Source organism: Penicillium crustosum (genome assembly GCF_028827405.1).
Source record: "Penicillium crustosum strain IBT 35664 chromosome Unknown utg000005l_segment0_segment0, whole genome shotgun sequence".
Classification (NCBI taxonomy): Eukaryota; Fungi; Ascomycota; class Eurotiomycetes; order Eurotiales; family Aspergillaceae; genus Penicillium; species Penicillium crustosum.
The window spans coordinates 3,124,231-3,146,872 of record NW_026623126.1 but is presented as its reverse complement, the minus strand read 5'-3'; the positions used below and the strand labels follow the sequence as shown (position 1 = coordinate 3,146,872).

The 22,642-nt window shown below is 46.0% G+C and overlaps 6 protein-coding genes across 6 annotated transcripts; 3 read left to right on the top strand and 3 right to left on the bottom strand.

The window, feature by feature from the left end:
• Nucleotides 1-4,293: 4,293 nt before the first annotated feature.
• N7487_011856 (uncharacterized protein) lies at nt 4,294-8,292 on the top strand (the record flags this gene model as incomplete). The annotated part of the gene is made up of 6 exons (XM_056879586.1): nt 4,294-4,514; nt 4,579-4,618; nt 4,670-5,048; nt 5,108-5,274; nt 5,341-6,651; nt 6,706-8,292. 6 exons carry the CDS (start codon nt 4,294-4,296, stop codon nt 8,290-8,292), a joined length of 3,705 nt encoding a protein of 1,234 aa, XP_056724905.1.
• Nucleotides 8,293-8,831: 539 nt separating this feature from the next.
• N7487_011855 (Mitochondrial inner membrane translocase subunit Tim17/Tim22/Tim23/peroxisomal protein PMP24) lies at nt 8,832-9,378 on the bottom strand (the record flags this gene model as incomplete). Its single annotated transcript, XM_056879585.1, has 2 exons — nt 8,832-8,873; nt 8,956-9,378. The coding sequence occupies 2 exons, from the start codon at nt 9,376-9,378 to the stop codon at nt 8,832-8,834; spliced, it is 465 nt and encodes a 154-aa protein (XP_056724904.1).
• Nucleotides 9,379-11,467: 2,089 nt separating this feature from the next.
• N7487_011854 (uncharacterized protein) lies at nt 11,468-12,494 on the bottom strand (the record flags this gene model as incomplete). Its single annotated transcript, XM_056879584.1, has 3 exons — nt 11,468-12,068; nt 12,143-12,278; nt 12,344-12,494. 3 exons carry the CDS (start codon nt 12,492-12,494, stop codon nt 11,468-11,470), a joined length of 888 nt encoding a protein of 295 aa, XP_056724903.1.
• Nucleotides 12,495-13,271: 777 nt separating this feature from the next.
• N7487_011853 (uncharacterized protein) lies at nt 13,272-14,381 on the top strand (the record flags this gene model as incomplete). The annotated part of the gene is made up of 1 exon (XM_056879583.1): nt 13,272-14,381. The coding sequence occupies one exon, from the start codon at nt 13,272-13,274 to the stop codon at nt 14,379-14,381; it is 1,110 nt and encodes a 369-aa protein (XP_056724902.1).
• A 2,682-nt stretch (nt 14,382-17,063) lies between these two features.
• On the top strand, nt 17,064-18,721 carry N7487_011852 (uncharacterized protein; the record flags this gene model as incomplete). The annotated part of the gene is made up of 2 exons (XM_056879582.1): nt 17,064-17,743; nt 18,070-18,721. The coding sequence occupies 2 exons, from the start codon at nt 17,064-17,066 to the stop codon at nt 18,719-18,721; spliced, it is 1,332 nt and encodes a 443-aa protein (XP_056724901.1).
• A 1,945-nt stretch (nt 18,722-20,666) lies between these two features.
• N7487_011851 (FAD-binding oxidoreductase) lies at nt 20,667-22,390 on the bottom strand (the record flags this gene model as incomplete). The annotated part of the gene is made up of 5 exons (XM_056879581.1): nt 20,667-20,919; nt 20,967-21,343; nt 21,395-21,792; nt 21,839-22,055; nt 22,112-22,390. 5 exons carry the CDS (start codon nt 22,388-22,390, stop codon nt 20,667-20,669), a joined length of 1,524 nt encoding a protein of 507 aa, XP_056724900.1.
• Between the last annotated feature and the right edge of the window lie 252 nt (nt 22,391-22,642).

Here is a 22,642-nt window from a genome sequence, read left to right as displayed (position 1 = left end):
GCTATACCTAATTAGATAGTCTGGGCGCTATCTACCATGGTAAAAGTAACCCGGGCGCACGGGGATTACCGGAGTATAAATAAGTGGAGCATATTTTAACGGGGTTTGACTGCACCCGGTGCTGTTGGTGCCCAGGTGGGCCCCAGCGGATAGTTAACATTGTGCTCATCAGATCATAAATTGCAAAATTATGTATCCTGTATATGGCAACTCCATATACAAGATACTTACATCCAAAAATAGTCATAACACCAATTTCCTCAATCCTTAGACTAGTCACGGAGAATATAAAAAGGTATATAGAGTGTAAATAAAGTCTTAACCATATCTATCAATCTTAGTAAGAGCTATTTATTATGCTTGAAGTAAGAAAATAATTAAACTTTTATATGTGTATATGATCACGTCAAGTGTGGTTGTGCTGTATCTACCCCTCTTCAGACCCCTAGAATCTTTGTCCTAGGTCACAGCATCACCCGCTGCCTCAAAAACTCTGAGAATCCGAGAGTTCCTCTTCTTGATATTACTTAACATAATGTCACCTGCCTTCGCGGCATACTCTGCAAGTTCTGCAAGAAGCTTGTCATGTGTTTTTGACGCTTCCTAGGCAATCCAATGCAACCCACTTGCGCGTGTCAATCAATGAAACTCTTAGGCGAGTCGGCGGTGTATCTTCAGGTTACAAGGTTGAGCTAGTAATACAGCGGCTAGAGAGTTCTCAGGAATTAGGAAAGCTGTACATTATTCTGGGGTAGTTGGCTATACAGGACCACTTCAACCGAAACCGAAGGGTCATGGGTTGTTTTTTTGATATCTTTGTGTTTATCAGTGCCATCAAGATGGACCTTGGGTTTCACAGAGCGTAGTAGCACCGAATCTATAATGTATGCACATCCGTGATCAAATATGGTATTGAATAGTTGCTTGTAAAGCTTACTGGATGATTGAAGCATATGTCAATGCCCCGCCTAGAATTAGGTGAAAGCTCACCCTTTCTTGGCTTGCTCCGAAACCAGGCATCGTAGTCGCTTATCATTGAAACATTATCACCAGGGTCTGATACGAATTCAATTAATGATATGCAAAGGTGACCACGACTTCCATCCTATGTCTCCGCGTAGCTAGTGCTGTGACTGGTATAACCGCGAGCCAGTCACGGATTTTGTTTTCTATCCCCTTATACAGTTTACCTTGTTTTAGTGTAGTATAGCAGGGGAACAGAGAAAAGCAAAGGTTCGTCGTCGTCGATTCCAACATGTTGATACTGCTGGAGGAGACCTGTTCGGAGCATAAAGTTGACCACGTAGGGGATGGCCTGCGGGTTCGACACGATCTTGTCATAGTCTCGTTCCATAAATCCGATCCCGATCCCCTCCAATTGCTCCCACAATGCAACACACCTGGCATGTCGGTGGCTTTTTCAAATAAATCACGACTGAAAGCCCGCAGGATGAAGATGAATGGGTCGGTAGAGCTGAGCGACACTTGTTCTTCACTTGCCAGATGAAATAAACCCACGAACGATGGATCAGTGAGCTGCAGCACTTGATATAGACTTGGAAAGAGAGGCTAGTCGAATCGCTAGAATGAGAGTGGTAGTGGGCAGCAGAAAAGTAAACCATGGAATATAATTAACATCCTAGCAGAGGAAATCACATACGACCATAGGGTGTGGAAAACAGGGCTTCCCGTCCGCTCAGCCGTACTTAAGCCACACGCCGGTGAGTTAGTAGTTGGGTGGGTGACCACCAGCGAATCCTCACTGTTGTATGTTTTTCTTTTTTTCCACCTCTCTGTGGAGATGTAGTTAGTGAATGTGCTGGATTTTTTGGGCGGGTTGAGTGATGGCTTTCATTGGTGTCCACACGAGAACCTATTCCTGTGGATAGCACTCGGCGGCGTAAGCAACCAATATATACCCTACGCCGTTCACCAGCTTAGACCTACTGCCGCTTATATGGCCTTGTTATATTCATTTTAGGTCCTTTTAAATATATATGAGGGCGGTAAAAAAGCAGAGAAATAAGAGACCTTAAACTTTACTACATATAACCTTTGACTATATAGTTAATCAACTTTATAATAGTATGACCAACCATGAATCTTAAACCCCATTAAGATGAGGTTATATCCCTTTTTCAAGCCGGCGTTATCTTCAACTATATAATTAATTTGTTTATACTTGTAAAGTGAGAGTGGATCTAAATTAATGCCTGGCAATATGAACCAACGAGAGAGTCATGAACCGGTGGCATACTTAGTTGCCCGTAGGTATGAGTATGACACCTGAATCTTGATCTCGATCAAATTGCGTGTGACAGCTTCCATAGAGCGGCATAGTTCATTCGAACCAGGAGCAATAGTAACACGCACCTACTTCTCTTCTTTCCAATCACATGACATATCCAAGGGTCTGTAGACTGACACACCCAGCAGGAATCTCCAGCGAGCCGTTTGATCTCCGTTTTTGTGACAGTCGAACGACGTCAGATTTCAGTTGATGCCAACAACATGGTAGAGGAAGATTTCGTGTGCCTATTTGCAAGAGACCTAGCGGTATGAGGGCGACTTGGGGACGAACTGAGCTCAGAAGATTGTCCTCTACCGCCTGGCGAGGGTGGCAGTGGCATTTCCTCACGCTCAGGACCTGGTTCAGTTATGTTTTGGTCAGCTGCGTTTCATCGAGAGGGGCGTGTTTGGGGTCACCTACACCAGAGAAAGGGAGTTGGAATGTTTTGGTACACAGGTCGGTCCTTCCTCGAAGCAAGTCATGATGGCGAGGTAATCGCAGCTGAGCTGAGTGAGGGACAGAACCACGGCTCTGAGGCTGAATATAGCTAAGACAAAGTTCACGCTCATCTGTTAACGATGAACTCACATCAACTAGGCGTAGGGCGGCAAGAGATCACCCTGGGGTCGATGTACAAGAATGTAACTACACAGTAGTTCGAACTCCACTATGTCGCGGGAGAAGGTGCCTAGATAAGAGATCTAGACGGGTGTCCCTGTGGTCACGAGACGGCAACTGGATGGTCCACGTCGGCAAAGTATTGCCTTCTTAGAACCCTTTAACTTGTTCTTCCTTTACTTGGTATTTAGTCTGGAAAAAACCACTATGCAATTTTGGTATACAACCTAGTTCCTCGTTTCCCGTCAATCGCGAATCCATCTTCAGACAAGGCTAGGTCGGTACTCTCGTGTATCCGTTTGCCATTTGTTGACCGATGCAGGGAAGGCGTCCTGTCCTGAATCAGCCTCTCTGAGGTAGACTTGATCTGTCGAAATACAGGCTCTCGAACTGGGGATTGAGATTTCAATAGTGGCTAACATTTACAAGGTAAAATCGTGGGATAAATAATCAAACGAAAGAAAGAACGGGCAAAAAAGAAAAACATACAACAGTGAGGATTCGCTGGTGGTCACCCACCCAACTACTAACTCACCGGCGTGTGGCTTAAGTACGGCTGAGCGGACGGGAAGCCCTGTTTTCCACACCCTATGGTCGTATGTATCAGATTAGGTGTTAAATGAAATTATATACGCATCTAGATAGACATAAAGAGTAATAATGAGCGGGGTCACGCTTTACACCCCTAGAGCCCTAAAGACTTCTTACGGCTTACCTAGGTGAGAGGAGTCTAGCGTCAGCCGTATTCTCCCGCACAGACCACTGAAATGCCGTGAAACACGAACACGAAATCGACGTGACATCGATGACTCTATTAAATAGGCAGCCAAATCTATTCTTTGTCTCATTTCCTACACAATTACAATATGGCCAGAGACAACGAGAGCTATGAGAGCTACCCAAAAGTGACAGTGGAGGACACTCCGCACCAGGTATATAACAGAAGGGGCATATCCAAGAGGAATGGACTTTAACATATATCTTACCAGAATGGTGCGCATCGTGCGGTACTCCATTGGCTCGAAGTAAGTAATCGGCATCCCCATCCAGGTCAACATCAGACCAACTAATCTGATGTACTTACCTATTTGGAAGGTGCATCGCGACGAGGTAGACCCAGCAACACTCAACTACTTCTCTTTGCCGTGGGATTGGTCCGAGGCGAGTCAAACATGTGTTAAGGATTTATATATCGTACTGACGAAATATAGAACCACGATTATATTGTTATCCGAAAGTCAATCAGTCAGAATGTACTAGATATGCTTTATGAACACACAAGATACTTCAAAGAGAACGGTGAGATTCGGGGTGGTAGAGAGCGGTACCGCCAACAGGACGTGGATTTCGAGAATCCCGACCAAAATTCGAATTATCGGCCGCCTATGTGCGCATTGCGCGGGGTACCGCTGAGTTTTGATGTCGGACTCAAACCGTCCACTATCAAGCGGTCCGTGGATGGTTTCAGAGCTGACCCGTCCCACCGGGGACATGTCGGCCAAAGGCTTGACGTCGCTAGTTCGCGGATGCCAGGATATGGAAAATTGATTCTGTACCGAACCAATGTGACAGTCAATGAGGGACAGGACCCTCAGTTCTCATGGACGTGAGTTTTCAGATTTCCCAATCATCAGAAGATATAATATTCTCATCATATGATTGAGCATTAGCCATACGCAGACCGACACGAATAGTTTTAATGATTTCTTGGTATATACCTTATCTATTCATTGGACTACACATTTTTCACTAACAAGCTAGCGCTTTGCATCAAACGTTCCGAATCTAGCAGATGAGGACAGGGCTCTCATTGTGTCTCTCCTAGAGCGAGCCCAGCGAGATCCCCCTGGATTGAGCGAGCCACAGTATGTGATGCGCTGTGTTGGCTCTAATTCCACCCCAAACCGCACCGAAAGGTCAGCCATTTTCCTCCGTCTTCCTTACTATTCAACCCAAAAAATGGATGCAGCCCAATCCTTTCGAAAGTCTGCCTATTCTACGCGCAGCCTCCTGCAGTATTTTTACGACTTGGAGTCTACCCGGCATCGTGACCTGCAACAAGTAGTTCGAAAATCGGGAGTCTTTCCAAAGGGCCATGTTGTTCATGTCTCTGAATTATGGGCAGTGATCGTCAATTTTCGTTAGTAAACACCCTTTTGTATGAGCTAATTACGACATACTGACATCTGGTGACACCAGAATTCATTATAACTAGTGCACCGATACCACTGATGGATAGTGCAAGTCCCTCTTTGGAGATCATGAGCCCGCCGACATCCCAGTCATCACCTCCTTCCAATATTTGTGTCATCAATACCGACAAGCGTGTGTTCTTCTTTCCCGTTGAGCTCTGCAAGACGTTCTTTGTATGTCATATTTTTCCCCTTGTGGCATATTATTTAAGTCTCACAGTGTTGATGTTTATCGAACAGGAAATGAGAGATAGGATTTTCAGATACTGTCTAGCGGAGGGCCAAGGCCGCAATGATGACAACCGCGGGCATGGATTCTCCTGGGATTTTAACATGTTTACCCAAGACGATGTTCTGATCAAAGCAGAGGATTGGGCCAAACTGACAGCCTCGAGCACATCGACGCTTCTTCGCATTCGTATTGAGACTTTCGTACCGGACACCGCAGAGGAGCGCAGAGGTAAAGATAAAAAAGGAAAGAGGTTCATGTTCGAAGATGACAGGGAAAAAGAGGAGATGGAGAGAATGTTCGATGCGGCATCTCCTAAATCAGAGCGAAGTAGACAGAGCCTACCGGAAACAGATAGACAGGATCAATCTGCGCAAAATCTTGATTCATCCGAGACAGGTCAACAGGGTGAGTCTGAGAGAAATCGTGATTTGCCCGAGACAGATGAAGATGAACGGGGTCCGAACGAGACGGAAGAACCCACCGAGGATTACAAATCTGACTGGAACGGCGGGTATTTTGGTAAGGCTCACTATACCGGAGCAAGGCATCGCTTGCAGCGGCGCACCAGTGATGAGCATTTCTTCTATTCCGCGGGCATTGTGGTCAACCAAACACCTCGTGACAAAATCCCTGCTCCTTCGAATATTTACTTTGAACCAACCAAACCCACCCTCTCTTGGGATAAGGAGTCTGTTGATCAAGATATTCTTCCCAGGGCGGCAGATTTGGAAGACCGGAGTGATCATAGTCATCGTTCCAAGACATCTAAATCCTTACCCGGAAGTTCGTCTGCCTCCCAGACCTCTTCCCATGCTCATCCACCCACTATCAACTTGGAATTCCCTCCAGTCTTTACCTGGCGGACAAAGACAACCTCCTTGGTGGAAGAAAGCCTGACCTCAAAGCCAAACAGCCCTCTCGATAACCCTAGGTCGGATCATCTAAAGTCGAAGGTTCAGTCTCCAAATAACCCACCTGAGGTTTTGAGCGTGGACGAAGAAACAATGAAGAACCTCTTCGCAGATATCAATAATGAGCTGCTTGATCCTACCACTGGAGATAGTTCGTCAATCTATAAACAAGCGACGGAAAAGTCATACTTTGATATGGACCGGGCTATCACGCAGAGATATACCGTTTCTCTTCCCACATTGATCGCGGAGCATGCTGAGATTGTCCCTGACTTACCCTCGCCGGAAATGGTACCCTTGAGAAACATTGTCAGTAGGCTATGTCGACTGTTCAACTTCTTTGCCCCGCTTTCATACCCATGTACTGTCAGCGACAAGTTCTGGGGGGCGGTTCATGATCTTCTCACCGTGAGAAACACCCATTCCCTCTATCCCTACAACATCTAATGCCCAAATTCGCAGATCATCCCCCAGTATTGGGACACATCCTACCCGCAAGAGCTAGCCAATCAAGCAGGTCATCAACGGATGTCGAAGACCTTCCTTATAGCCAACCTCGGCCGTACTGAATACTACGACCTCCCTGAAGACGACAAGCTAGATGAATTGACCTTCATCGTGAGTGAATGCGAAAAATGCATGGCATCCCATCAATACTCCACTCGGTCAGATGCCCTCGATCATCTCCTTACGCACGTTTCCGTGATTTTCCCCGAACAACGCTCGTTAAGCAGCTCGCAATCACAGTGGGTGGTGGATTTTGAAGGTTATCTGACACACATTTGTCGGGGGGATGACCGAGTCATAATTAAAGAACTGGTAGACTTTTTGGAAAGTTTGGAGAAGATGGCAGCTCAGATCCAGCACGGAGTGTCAGCCAATGGGGAGTTTGACCGGAACACATACTTCATCCCGAAGAATTTGGTTGGTGCCTTCCAGGATCTCCTGATGCTAGTCGTGACCAGCGCACATCTCGTGAAGACCTATCACAAGAGGCGAGAAATTTACACAGGTTCCGACCCGTTGCCGACCTTCTCGATGCCCTCAGACTTAGATGTGACGGATGTTGGGGTAGAGGCAGAGATGTCTATGGAGAAAGCCATAACAGACATTATCATGATGACCTATACCGACGAGGTATCCGATGTTGTCACCTACGAAGCCGTGGGTCCCGCATTGGTCCTCGCTATTATCATGGGGGACATCCGCTGCAGAGACTCGCAAAGCAACCAGGTCAACTTAATCGAGATCTATCGTGAACACATCCGCAACCTGGTCGGTATCCCTTTCTTGGTCCCTGTTATTACTCTCAACTTTACTAATTTATCTCTATCTTCTCAGCAATTCAAAGCGAGTCAAAATCCCCAGCGACGTCTACTGCAGGAAATCTATCTCGTCCGTGAGGAGCTAGAAATAATCCAGAAGGCTTCCGAGAGACAGCAGCTCGTTCTCACAAACTACCTAAGCGTCATAGACCCACACTCTTTCACCATCACCACCGAGTCCCGGGTCTCGTCATTTGAGCTCGAGAAAAAGCGGTTACACAAGCTCATCCGCCAGCTTAATGCCGAGCTTAGAGAAATCTCACACCTCAACGTAAAGCTTGACTCCTTGGCCAACCAGACGCTCAGTGGGGTAGACGTGCAACAAGAAGACCAAGGAAAAGCTGTCCTTGTCTTTACCATCATGACGGTGGTGTTTACGCCGTTATCATTTGTGACCAGCTATCTCGGCATGAACACCGCTGACATCCGCGACATGAACAGCTCGCAGACGCTGTTTTGGGCCATCTCTGCTCCGCTGACAGTTGGGATTATTACAATCGTCTTGTTTGTTGCGTTTCAGGTAGATCGGATTCGAGAGGCTTTCGATGCTTTTTGGACGTATGATTCTACATTTGCGGCTAAATCTGGCTCGGCTGCTTTGTGCGGGAAAGGGTCGAGGAATCGCATTGAAGGGCCCTCGAGATTTTCAACGCCGAAGAATTGGGTTACGCGTGGCTGGCCTGTGGGGAGGAAGGCTGAGCTGGACGACTCAATAGGGGTTTAGCCGGCCTATGCCGGATCCATGTTATGCAAGCCGGTCGATCGTTGTGCGGAGTCTCAGTTGATGGATCACCATAGATCCTACTGGGACTCGATTTATTATTGATGCAAGGATCTAAGCCGAAATCAATATGCACAGAAGAAATGCATCACATGCTTGCTAGGCATACATTAATATACAGTAATCCAAAACAGTCCCGTCTTCGATGCTTTTTTTGGCAGGACAAGTGGAGAGATTTTTATTCAGCCACCTGGCCACAGAAAGAGACACGCCGGTCTTGGTACCAGCCACAAAAACAAATCCGCTGTCCATAAAGTACAATGCTCCAAAAACACAGGCTGCAGGATGCGGTATTAAAAGCAAGTAAAGAAAACAGGATCCTCTATGATATGTCGTTTAAGAATGATGAACCAAATCGGACACCCGAGAAGAGAGACTCAATGTGGCGATGTCGTTATGAAGAAAGAGGTGGAAGCGAGGATGAAATCGGGGGCGATCGAGTGTAGATAGGTTGATCGTGTTGGTGAATGGAGAGAGGAAATTTAAGCCAAGGCCTTCTGCTCAGATGGAGGAGGGGGAGGAAGCTATTAGACATTCGTGGTTAGCAGACACGTCTTAACCCAAACCCCAAACGGATTCATTCAAAAATCAAGGAGTCCATCGTACCTCGAGCTTTGTGTTATCAGCCATCATACGCTGGAAACCAATGCCGACACCCTCAATTACAGCAAGGAAGACAGCACACATAATAGCGGAGTTTCGGGCGGCCTTGTAACCACCACGGATGGCGAGGGAGCCGCCGGTGAAGAAACCAGCGATGATAGCATTATAAGGGTCTTCCTTCTTGCGAATTCCCTTGATTGAACAGTCGTATATACTGAAAAGTCCTCCCCAGCAGCCGAAGTTACCACCGAGGACGGGAGCACGCGCCTTGATAGCTGTGAGAGCACCTATCCGGCGCTCGCCGTAGGGACTATTGCGGAAACCCTTGACACCGTGCCAGACGGCACCACCGATGGCACCCATACAAAAGGCACCGCCGAAGTCGCTCAGGGCAACCCAGGGGCAGGGGTCGCGCGTGTGATCCATGATGTGTGAAAGAGGCGGGTTGAGCGTCGGTGATATAAAGGTAGATCGGCTGGTAATGAGCCGATTATGAAAGGCGCAAGGATAAAGGTCGTATACTAGCAAGTAAGCCCAGTGAGAGAAAGAAACCGGTGAAAGGCGTGAGGGTTGTAAAGGTCGAGGATTGACGAGCCCAGAGATGCGATAACAAGATAAGGGCGGGTCGACTTTTTCTTTCCCAGGTCGGGGTACACGTGACCACTGATGTTCGATCCGGTCGCCACCGAACCCTTGGATTTCTACGATGTCCCCCGTGTTTCTTATTACTTTTGGATTATCATTCGTTCGGGTTTGGAATCCCTTGGTTCCCTACCCGTGGGACGAGAATATCCCGGCCATTCATCCCTGCATGATGTCTCGAGGCCATCAGAAAATTTCTTCGTTCTTGCCCAATAATTTATGATACTACACGACTCTTTGGTTGTCATCCATGGATTGTTTTGGGAGGAGCCAACAGAGCCAATCAGCGATCATAGATCCCAACACCTCGGAACTATTCTGCCTTCTAAAGAATGTATTTATCCTGCTTTGTCTTAGAACTTGGTGTGTTAGTGGAGTAGAAGAGACAATGTGGAGAGCTCATCAGTACCATTTAGTTTGGCAGCTAGTAAGCCTAAGAGGGTCTTTGATGTCATGGGAAATTTAGCGTAGACATGTCCATAGATGGTTAGCGGATAGCAGCAGCAATACTATGCGCTTTACCTTTCGTGTGGTCCTATAATATGCCACATGATCTTGGACAAGCTGCTGCTTATGCTCTGAGTAAGATTCCGCTACGAGCTAAACTGGGATTTGGTGAGAGTGAACCTAGTGATGAGGCAGAGATGATTGGTGGGAATTATCTTAAGGAAACATTGAAACTTTGGTTGGCGTAGCTAATTGAGCAAGGGAAAAAAAGACCTCGGGCACAAATTTGAGCAGATATATATAAGAAACCCACACTATCTACTTTCACCGGTAGACGTGTACGGGGGCCCATGATATATTAGATGTAGGTGGCTGCCAAAGCTGATAGTTGGCATTTACATATATCTAGCAGTCTTCCATCATGCTCTCTGTACTCCACATAATTTTCACCTCATCTATATCACAAACATGTACTACGTACTACTTGCTCACCAATTGCACTCCATAACTCTCTTCAAAATATACCACAGTACATACGACCATAGGGTGTGGAAAACAGGGCTTCCCGTCCGCTCAGCCGTACTTAAGCCACACGCCGGTGAGTTAGTAGTTGGGTGGGTGACCACCAGCGAATCCTCACTGTTGTATGTTTTTGTTTTTTAAAAATCTTTTTTGTTCTTTGGAAGTCCCTCTTGCCGCCCTACTCTTCAGCCCCTTCACCCCATTTACCTGAGTATCCTGCCCGCCCCTGAGCAGCTATTCATGGTATTCGGCTGACATCTCCGATAAGAGTTTAGACCTCAGTTCCGGGTAGTTTGGAAATAATCCGTTGAATTATCAGTAGAACTGACTGTTCCGATTTTTAATAGTGACAATACGAGCGTTAGGGTTGGGGTGGCTTATAAGATGTATTAATTTGAACAGATGGAACTAATGTGCTCGCTGTCGCCGAGGCCTTGTTACACGAAGCGCGCGCGTTGACGAAGTGATGTGGTCGAAGCCTACTATTTGAAGATTGTGGATTATGTATTACAATGGGTATTTCATTATTTGTATCTTCATTGGTGCTTATATTGGGTCATTCATCTTTACTTGGGAGACTATTAATTAGGTCTAGATGAGTTCCACTTCTCATATTCTAGGATATGATTTATTATATAACTAACATCGCTATGTTACAGAAAGTGATGGGAAGTCGACAAGCATTGCAAACGAGTCAACTGTTTGCTGTGGTTGATGTTGTGAACATTCAAAGCTCAATTCGTGCCAATAAAACATGTGAAATAACCCTTAGCAATATTTGCAGATAGAACCCCGATACAAAGATATTACGCTCGTTATTCATGTCCAATGGGGTGCCTACATCATGCCCGCCATGTTATTGGCCTTTCAACAACCTCAGCCCTAGAAATGCATTATAGGTCCCTTATTTGTAGCCGTACGAGCTGAGCTCATGTACAAATGGATTTGAAGGGTTGGAAGCCGTATCTATCTCTTGCGGTGCCTTGTGGGTGCTTTTTTGGTAAGGGAGACTCTGTCTAGCGATAGACTCTTCCTTTACGGATAATTGCTGCGCTTTCTTTCGGAGGTATACGAACCATCCAATAAGACCCGCAATTATTGCGGTGGCCGCAACAGAGCCGATTACAGCTCCTGCAATCCAGCCTTGGCTCTGACTAGTCACGGTCTGCGAATCACCGGCTTGGGTGGCTGTGGTCGATGCGGCAACTGTAGGTGCAGCCGTTGTTGGGGAATTGTTTGAGGATGAGCCGGTTGTGGATGGTACTGTGGTAGATAGGACACTTGTGCGGGAAGATGTGGAAATAGTGGAAGATTCTGGGGATGCAGTCAGTTCATATGTTCGCTTTTTGGCTGTTGTATGTGGGTCCATACTTGAGCTAGTGGTTGATACTGCTAATTCGCGAAAGACAGTGAAGGCGACCCAATATTCTGCGCAGAAGATATTGCTCGCCGAAGGTGATGCGTATGGTGCTGATTGGAAGATGGTCATGGTACGACATACATTGCTAGGTACGAAAAGAAAGTAATAAGTCAGCCTCTTGCTTTACTTATTGGGATACTATTCCTTCCAAGTACTTACCATGAAGATGTTTTACCATCATCATAGGTGATACTATTGCCTATACAATCTGTGGCATAGCCGCAAGCACCTTTAGAGCAACCGCGCGCATAGTTCCCAGAGGTAGTCCAAGTCTCGGGGTCTGTTAATGCCTGGGCTGGAAAATAATAAGCTTAGTCCGGTTCTAAACTCTGCGTAGATCGATCGTAGGTGCGCACTCACTTGTTGAAGGTCCCATGTACCATCCGATAAAATGAGGGTCACTCTGTATCGAAGTATTCATAGCATTACTCTGGCCCATGGCACCATGAGATAAAAGCATGATACTCAGTAGCATAAACCATTTCGAAAATGGTGTGGATGAAGTCGACATCGTTGATCTGGAAGATCGTCTCTAAATCCGGAAATGGAATGTCGCGTGGAGCAAAGGGAAAGGGCGGCGGCCATAATTTATTCGGCCTGATACCCTGGATACAACTCACCAAGTTAGGCGCCAGACAACAGCCTCACGTATACGCGAACTTCTGGTTTCTATTTCTGCTGCATAGACTAACACTGCGATGCAATGGCTACCCTGCCATGCCCGCTCGGGCGAGAAGGGACGCTAATGCAAACGCCCCTAGTTGCTTTTTTTGCCAGTAGAACCAACACCAGGAATCAGTATTGCCTAACCGCTAGTATGAAACTCACACCTTTTTCTATATTTAATTTGTTATATTCGTTTGAAAGAATACTATATCTATTACCCGTGGCAACTATCACTGCAGGGTATAGCATCAGGCCAATCAGGGGACTACAATAACCGCCACTAAGACCCGGCAAATCAAACGGTGTATTCCGACCACCCAAGGCCACTTAATCGCAGACCCTAATGTATTCCCCCTGAGCAAATTCTGATATGTCTGAGCCAGTAGTGGATCAGGAACGGAGATCCCGGACGGGATTAACCACAATCGTCGAATCTAAGCGCTAAAGCTGATGCCATGATATGATACTCAAAGGTCTCACTTCTGCTCTTTCTTATTTTGTTTGTCTCCATTGTGTCCACCTTCTCTTATACTATATTCGACTTTCATTTACTCACTATTTTTTTTTGTTTTGCGGCCATCTCTTTCGCCTCTGCGCATCTGCCCTGAGGGGTCCCCACACCATGTTATCAATCACCAACTTGAACAATTCGCGCGCCTTGCGCCTGGTCGTTCCTATTGTCATAGTTTTCGCACTCGCGTACACTTTATATGCGGACTGGAAGCCTGTACAAAAGGTTATTCCGAGCTCGAACCCCTCCTCAGCCTCCTCAGGGGCCATTGTGACCGGCGACGCAAGTTCAGCTCCCCCAACTTCACAAATCCCTAAAGATCCTTCGCCCAGCAAATCCAAATTTCACCACTCAAACGCCAACACTTCAATTTCCAATATTCCGGATAAAGTCTGGCATTCTGCAAAAACAGATGACATATCGGAAAATCAACGCAAATGGGTGAACAGCTGGTCGAGCACCTCGCCCGAATGCCGCCAAGAATTGCTTACCGACCGATCCGGCGAGGCGTTTGTTCGCGCATACTACCAGGAGACGCGGCCAGATATTGTTGAAGTCATTGAAACCTTATCCATTCCAATTTTACGGGCAGATCTTCTTCGTTATTTGATTGTTCTCGCTGAGGGCGGGTACTGGAGTGATTTAGATGTCACTTTGGAGAAACCACTCTCTGACTGGGTCCCCACGGAGTACAAGGATCAAAATATCGATATGATTGTCGGTTTGGAATTCGACTTTGCTTATCGGGGCCCAGAAGCCGAGGTCGCATCTCAATTTTGCAACTGGGTGTTTGCAGCACAGCCGTCATCTCGCAACCTGCTTGTGATTGTTAACGCTGTCATCAATAAGTTGAAGGAGATTGCAAAGACTAACAATGTGTCTATCTCCGGCATCACATTGGAAATGCTCAAGGATGTGGTGAACGTGACTGGACCTAAGATCATGACGATTGCGATCTTAGAAAGTCTAGGACAATTGCTCAACAGGACGGTGGATGACCGCGACTTCTCGGGAATCAAACATCCAAAAATGGTCGGTGATGTCTTGATCATGCCCGGTGTTTCATTTGCGGCGGCCCAAAACGGATTCCCTACGGATCAAGGTGATGTACTTGTGACACACCATTACGAGGGCTCGTGGAAGCAGGCAGACGCAGAAGCCAAAGAAAGAAAAAAGCAAAAGGAGCAAGAAGAGCATGAGGCACAGAGTCACCAAAGATGAAACGAGGCACTGTAATAATAATCTGCTGTACAAATTGAACAAATGATGTCTATAATCACGTCTCATGAAGGTACTCGCGGAAAATATGTAACAGATGTGGGCATTTGCAGTCTGTAGGTATTCGGAAAATTATTAACTCCTGACTTTGTAGAACACATTTCAAACAGCATTACTGGAATCACGCGTCACAAGCAAGGAAAGCAGGGATAAGCGCCACTGATAGCATAGATAGAATAGCGGGGCGGCAAGCGATAGAGAATGGCTGGGGATTGTAGAAACAAGCCAGTCTTTCACTTCTCCAGACAGTCCGCATACCCACTACGCCGGTTTAGGTTTAAGAAGAAGCCCTAACTCTGAGTTCGCTGTCTACCATATGCAAGCACCCGCAGTATCTTTCCATTTTCTGTCCTCCAGGTCGTTCAGTCGATGACCTAACAGGAGAGCATTTCGAAGCCTCCAGGGAGGTATGTAAAGAATTCGTGGATATTTTCAAGGACGAAAAACGGTTTCTTCCTATCAACAGTGTCTATCCTTACAGGACCACACTCTTATAAAAAATGGTTGGGAAACCGGAAGCTTTTGGTATTTTTATGCTTTGGAGAGCCGGAATGGCGTATGCAACCTCTGCCGTCAACACTTTTATCCCATTTTCAAACCTTCGTGTCAAATTGTTTCGGATGTTTCTGAGGGTTGTATCTGAGGAGGGCTGGATTAGAGCGGCGAGCCGCTCATGCCCTAACCGTGGGCGCTAGATGACAACGACCTTAGACATGCTGTTTTATGTTTCATTTTTTCACAATCCTTTGTGGAGATGCAGTCAGTGTGCTATATTTATTTTTTGGGCCGGTTGAGTGAGGGTTTTGCATTGGCGTCAACACGAGAACCTATATACCTGTGGATACAGTAGTATTCGAACACACACTGGCTTTCTTTCCCAGCGCCTCACTCAGATCGTGCTAGGCTGAATTCGGCCAGTGAAGATCACTAGGTAGCTTAACAAATTATATTTTTTGCATAACTCATGTTTGCACTGTTTACAGTCAGTCCCACGGGAGTCCCACCGTAGTCCCATGAGACCAAATGGTGGAGGTTGGCAAGGTCTAGGCTCTTTTGGCGGATAGCGTAATAAAGCTAAAAGCTCGCGCCATGGGAGGGATTAAGAGCCAATAGAGCTTGATTTGCCAAATACGGAGAATCAAGACCAGATCATAATAGACCATAGCTGCTGCTCCAAGTACCATCACCAATAAAGGGCCTATGAGACCTTTCCACCTAAGAGCGGTGGGAGTCACAATAGATGATCCTAACTCTTCCATACCAGTTACCGAAGAATTTATCGAAGATCTGCGAGTTAACACACCCTCTACAGCCGATTATACGCCTCGAACGACGATCGAGGGGCAGTGCCCTTGAAATCACATTGAGATCCAGCTTTAGTCCTTGGAAAGAGGAGAGTAGAGGAGATCTAACCGTATCCGTATAGATCTGACGGATCTGTCGCCGATAGAAAGGGTCGCGCAAAAGTATTTGTAGAAGAACTATTTACTCTATGACAAGAATTACATAACCTAAGGCCGGCCCAGTACTTCCGTACAGCCACTGCTGATAGCAGCAATGCTTTATTTGTGGTTTCTGAGTACGAGGAAAAGAAGCTTGCGGCTGAAGGTTGACTTATAAAGGAGAAGAACCTACTCTGGATGGCATCTCGGGTACTAGACCGGGTAGAAGACAGAGGGATCCCTAGGTGCTTATAAGATACCCCTATTAGAACATTCATAAAACTATATTGGTCAAGACAAGATATATATCATCTCGAGAGAAATCTAATAGAAGTGCTATTGGAATGAGAGACTGATCTTGTACCTATGATAGAGCTAGGTAGAACATCTTGTAGTTGGTAATATGAGAGGATGTTGACAATAGGTTATTTTCAGCTATCTTATATTGAGTCACTTGGGAAGCTGAGAGCAAAAGACTTCTTTCGAGAAGGTTCCGCTCATAGGAGATTCCTCTTGAGAGGGAATCAGTCACAGAACGGCCCACTGAAGAGCACAGGCCATACAAAAGGTGGTACGCCATATCAGCTGGCCCTTAGTACTACCTCTTTCCTAGTCCAACAATAATAGGACTAGACTAGTCCTGAGATATTCAGAAGCTGCCAGCGAATGCGGACAACAGACCTAGACAGTCATGCTGTCCCAGTGAGCATTGATTTTATTAGCCCATCAGCCTACTGAAATAGTGGGTCCCGCAGTGACCCCCTATTCGATGGTCGTTGCCACAGCGCGTACGCGACTAATCTCGACTCTAAATTATGAAAATGTCTTCGAAAGTCTCGCAATAGAACTTGTAGCATTACAAGCGAGGCGACCATAGTCTAAAAGACACGTACCAGCCTTGCCGAGTGGCCTCTGCATGACACGCCTCACGTACACGGGAAGCCACATGTTCGCGAACACGTCGCGAGATGCCCCTGCACTTGCATGCATGAACGGTATCCCTGTTGCTTCCCCTCATCGGGAGGCTCAGTAAATTAGACCCGACATCATGTACAGAGCCCTTAAATCCCCAGCATTTTTGTGACCATAAATTGTCTTTCTTCTCTTGCACAGGCTTTAGGCTTATTAGTTTTTTCAACCCTTTCTATTACCTCAAACAAGTTTATCGCACTCACTCATTGCCATGTCTCCTACCGAGCCCTCGTCATTGAATCCAGGAAAGCCGGCTGCCTTGCCTGTTGTCAACAGTGGCAGCCTGGAAGGATTCATTAAATACATCGGTATACTGTCGTCAAGCTCCGAAACTCAATTTGCATCTGCCGTACTTGGCGAGATCAGTCAGCAGCGCGAGCGGATTCATTCTCAGGATGAAGAGCTGGATAGACTTCGAAAGGAGATTCTTGATATTAAAGAGAGAAATAGAACGACTATCGAAGATATGTTTGCTGCCAACGGGCATGAAAAGGCAAAGCAGAGAGACTCCGCTGCGTACATCGAGAATCTTCAAGCTGTTGTCAACGACAGGGAGAACAAGATTGCCGAATATTCGAAAATTCTCGGAAATACCCAGCAGAAAATAGCGAAGTTGGAGTCAACTTGCTCGCAGGAGATCGCTAAAGTCTCACAAGCGGCTAAGGACATCAGTGAATTGCAAACCAGTTTGAAAGAAAAAGATAAGACGATCGACCAAATGAAAGCAGCTGGATCGAAACTGAAATCAATGTTATTAACTGAGCAGAAACGGAGCGAAGACCTGGAAGCTACCAATGTATCCAGAAACAAGGAGCTTCAGGCAGTCAGAGCTCGCATTCAAACTTTGGAAGGCTTCGCCGTCCAATCCTCAGATATTGATGAAAAATTTGTGTAAGTCTTGTTTAGATGGTCGCAACCATTCACTATTGACTGTTCCCGTATGATAGATCAACTAGGTTCTCGAGTCTTTGGACCTCTGCTATAAAGGATCTATCTCCATTCTTAGAGCAAAACCTTTCGGAGGATGTTTTCAAGGTTCGTCCCCAGACACCTTTCATCAAAATTTTCATTAACAAATTTCGAAAGAAAAAGTATATCTGGGAGAAACTGAGAAAAGTGGACAATATTATTCTACCACCAAGCTTTCCTCTTATACCATCAAATTCCTTAGCGGCAAAATCGATACGATCTGCATTGATTTTGGCTGTTCTGTTTAGGGAAATTGACCGACGCATTTTTCAACCGATATACTTCCTTGCAGGAGGAAGCCATCTTCGTGAAGCTCTTGATCATCTTGCAGAGAGCAATACCGAAAAAGAGGCCTTTTGCCGTCGGATAATTCTCTCTATCAATCCTGGCGCCGAAAACGAAACTCTTGAAACTGAGATTCGAGCCGTGGTCCAGAGAATGTCCTCATATACGGGTGGCCTATTTTCTGAAGCGCAGCATGATCTGTTTTGTACGAAAATCAAGACGATAGCTCAGAATGCAGCTAAAGTTTGGCTTCCAATTCAGCGATCGCAACAGAAGTTTAAGACAGACTTCGATCTTTTTGATTCCGACGACGATGAATGGGATCACTTTCCTTCCGCTGGTGAAAATAAAACATTGGCGGCACAGGAGCTTCAGGGCCTTTATGTACTCAACATTTCCCCCTGCGTTTCTTTGGTGGAAGAAGACAACTGTGGTCCATTGACCAATATCATCCAACTCCGCAGCTCTCAGGAATTATACTTGGCAGCGCAGAATGAAGCCACTAAAACAGCAACCCCTGCTACCGCCAGAAGGTCTTCGACCCGCCCTAGGAGGCAATCTACCGCAGGATCGAATGGCAAGCCTTTTTTAGGCGAAAATCAAACCAAGGACTGACTGTTGGGTTGTGGAAAAGGCTTTGGAAGCGCTCATAGCTCCGAGGACTAGGAGTAGATGAGAGTTGTCGAGACTTACTAGTGATGGAATTCTATTCATATATATCTCGTCATAATCTTCCGATATTTTATACTTGCGTGAAAATTTATATCTAAGGACTACACTAAGCACACCTCAATATATCAGAGTAGTTGGGGGTTATGCTGGAATCGAACCTATCGGACTATGTCGTGTTCGTCTGCCAAAATTGATGCACATTTAGCTAAGCACAAAATACACAGTAAGCCCCGTACACACCATAGAGAGGTGGATATCCGCAGTAGCCTGGGCTTCGAGGGTTACAGTCCTGCTCACCGGGCTTCATGGGTAGACTCGACCTCAGAATGCGTTAAATTAGATTTCTCGAGTCTAACTGGAGCTATAAGATAAAATGTTTTATCAAGACTCTATAGGGAGGAAAGCCTCACTTCCGTCCCATTATTTTGTTGCACCCCTTGCGAAATACTTCAACAGTGACTTCCGCAGTGACCTTTAATTGGACGAGTGCACGACAGCGCCCTGTGGACACGAAGCTATGACTCAAAGCCAAGCAGGTGCCTGATTAGCCACTCACTATAAAGACGACAGAAATTTCTCCTCCAGTGAAGGGAGCTGGCGAAAACTGCTCTTGATCCAGCGATAATCCAAAGTGTTTGTGAGGAAGTCTTCAGTCTATGCTGTGAGGTTGTGTAGACTGGGGATTGCTCTGCGCCATCTCCTATTCTGGAATATTTTGGGTATGATGTCCCGCAGCCAAAAGACATGGAAATACAATGCCAGAAAATGGCAAACAGATGGAATCCATCTAACCTAACTTGGAACCTCTTCTACCCAGATGTGCTTTCGTATAACTATGATATCCTGCTGAATCAACTTGGCTCGTCTTTACCATCGGAAGCGGAAAACGACCTCAGCAATGATTCTTTCACTAGTTATGCAGCAGTGTTCATAATCCATGCTGAAACTCATCGTTTTGCGCTAAGAACAGGCTGGGCTTCCCTATTTGTCTTTTCTTACTATCGATTGCTACAATTGCTGGCGAATTTCACGCTTCATGAAGAACGGACTGAAGACATTGTTCGGCTACTGGCAATTGTATTCGAGAGCGCTGGGTACATGGAAAATTTGGAAAATATGTTGCGAGACTACATGGTCGGGATCGGAATGTGGAGATGATGATGCAAAATGCTAACTTCCGCAAATATTTGGAACGCAATCCGTCATTAGAACAAACGGTCTTTCGGCTATGTGGGAATGAAGATAGCTCACGCTTGGAAATTGAATTCGCTGCGATCTCTATTCTACCTTTCCGTACATTAGAAACCAATTTGTGAAACCAACATGTCGCTATGCCTATACAGCGAATGTCTGAGTGTGCCAGGCAGTAAGGTACAGTCCCCCAAATTCTCGTCGAATGTTCCTGGTTGAGGACTGCTCTCTTTGACTTCGCTTTCCACTAGTTGGGTATCAAGAATCTCCAATCTAACCTTGCCCAGAGGTTAATCCGGACCAAATTTAAGCTTACCTCAACATAAAATTTGTTGGTCTGTTTTGTCAACTATATAGAAGCCCATATTCAACTTGGTTAAATCTAAATTTCAAACTACAATAAATAATAATACCCTGTTTAAGCCTGGAAAATACAGGTGTCGGGGAAAAGTTCAAACGTGGTGGCTGTTGTAATAAGTGTGGCCCTGCTGAGAATAATCTTATGAGGGCGAATTGATAGTCAATAGTAGTTAAAGCTTCAAATAATGGAGTGATCTGTATTCAAGTTCATGGAAATATAGGTCTATGTTTACTATCCGTAGATAGATCTAACCATCCTCATCCAAGTGGTGACTCTGCTAAGATTTGTGCGCATAGCACTCCAGAAAACCCCTCGCAGACAAACTTTGCGCTTCTCTCAGATAATAGGGTTGTAGAAGCCGAAGACATTGTTTGGATCGTATTTAGCCTTGGTAGCTCGCAGTTTCTTCAACCGCCACGGCTCATCTCCATATATCTGTTCCAGAGGTTCATCACCGAAGGCATAGTTGACATAAATGTGCTGTTTTTGGTGAGGCTGACCATCGGCCCAAAGCTGCGTGATATTCTTTCCAATGGAGATTGCGTCTGCATCAAGGGAGCTATCGGGGTCGTAGGTAACAAGAACATCACTATAAGGGTGAGCCGAATGAATCAGAGTTTGAGTTAAGATGCTTACCATAGGATATTGTCATCGCGATGAGGGAAGGCAGTAGATTTTGAGTCGACAGCTTTCACCCCCTGAAGTGAATAAGCCTCGAAGACAACGATGGATTGGTTGTACAATGGCTGTGAAGTGGTGATTTCTCTATAGTAGTCGTAAATCTGACGAGTGGCAGTAATGTTGTGCTCAAGCAGACCAAATGGGAACTGCATATTGGTGTGTCCGTCTTGACACATTGGGCTGCTCATGCCAGTGCCGGTTGCATCGAGCACATCTGGATAGGCGTAGTATTCGCCGCTTGAGTATAGAGGGTTCAAGTCTTGGAATGGCTTCAGATATGGTGCTGCCTCTTCAGCTGTGCCGACATAATGGATAAAAAACTCCATAATAGGCTATAGAGGGTTATTAGTATTGAACATGAATGGGGGTGACTCAACGCTCACCTCCGTCGTACTGAATTCAGAAGCCCAAGTAAAGACACCATAGTTCATCAACTCCTTCGGCTGGCCGCCATTTTCTTGCTGGGAGTTGAGAACCTCGAAAACTGACTCAAGCTGATCCTGAGTGAAGACGAATTCGCTAATGTACCATTCATCAACAGTGCGTTTATGGATCTCAGCATGGAAACTAGTCACGATGCCAAAGTTGTGGCCGGCTCCACGCATCGCCCACCAGAGATCAGGATATGAGGTGTTAGAAACAGTTATGGCGGACCCATCAGCCAGAACAACGTTCATGGAAATCAATCCGTCAATGATCAACCCGTAGAATCCTTGGTAACGACCATGACCTCCGCCAAGTCCAGGGCCCATAACGCCCACACAAGCGCAACTTCCCGTTCCTATAATCATTAGACCAGCATTAATAACGGAGGTGATCAAAAATACCGGTAACAAAGCCTTGTTCCCATAGTGCATCGATGACTTGCCCGTCCCATACGCCTCCACCAAAGAAAGCCGACGCTTCATCGTCGGCGATCTCAATGTCAGTGAGTTGGGCCATCGAGATCTCAATACCATTTTTCAGTCTACCCAGAGTCTTGGTAGATCCATGGCCTCTATTGACAGCGAGAAAAGGGATTCCGTGTGAGTTGGCAAATTTGACCTGTAGTTAAATCATTTAACCAAGTCAATCTTTCAGCAAAATAAGTAGCAACATACGATGATGGGGATGTCCGACTCCTTCGAAGGCTCAACCACAACAAGGAAATCAGGCTGATAAGACGCCTGCCAGCGCTCCGTTGCATTGAACCATCGCGGATCGTTTTGAGCAAAGATTGAAGAATTGGCAGACAATTTTGGACCCAACTCAGTACTGATAGTTGCAGGTGTCAGACGGGACGAAGCACTTGACCGCTGCTCAATAACAAAAGAAGAATGAAGAGCCGCTGCAATTGTTGGCACAGCTGCTAGTGCTAAGGACAAAAAGAAACCGCGCATTGTGGCGATGAAGGATGTTTAGTTTCTCAAGTTGAGCTTGACATAAAAAATAAGGAGAGGAAGAGGCCAAACATATACCCCATTTCCTCTCCTGCTAAATACGGATCTAGGCAGCATGTAGTTCGACTTACTGTGAAAACTAGACCGAACCCTCGTCCGAAGCGGAGCTCCTGGTATCGAACCATCATCACCTGGGTCAATCGGACAATATCTAAGACACTGATCTAATTCAAGATCTCGATAATTGTTTCG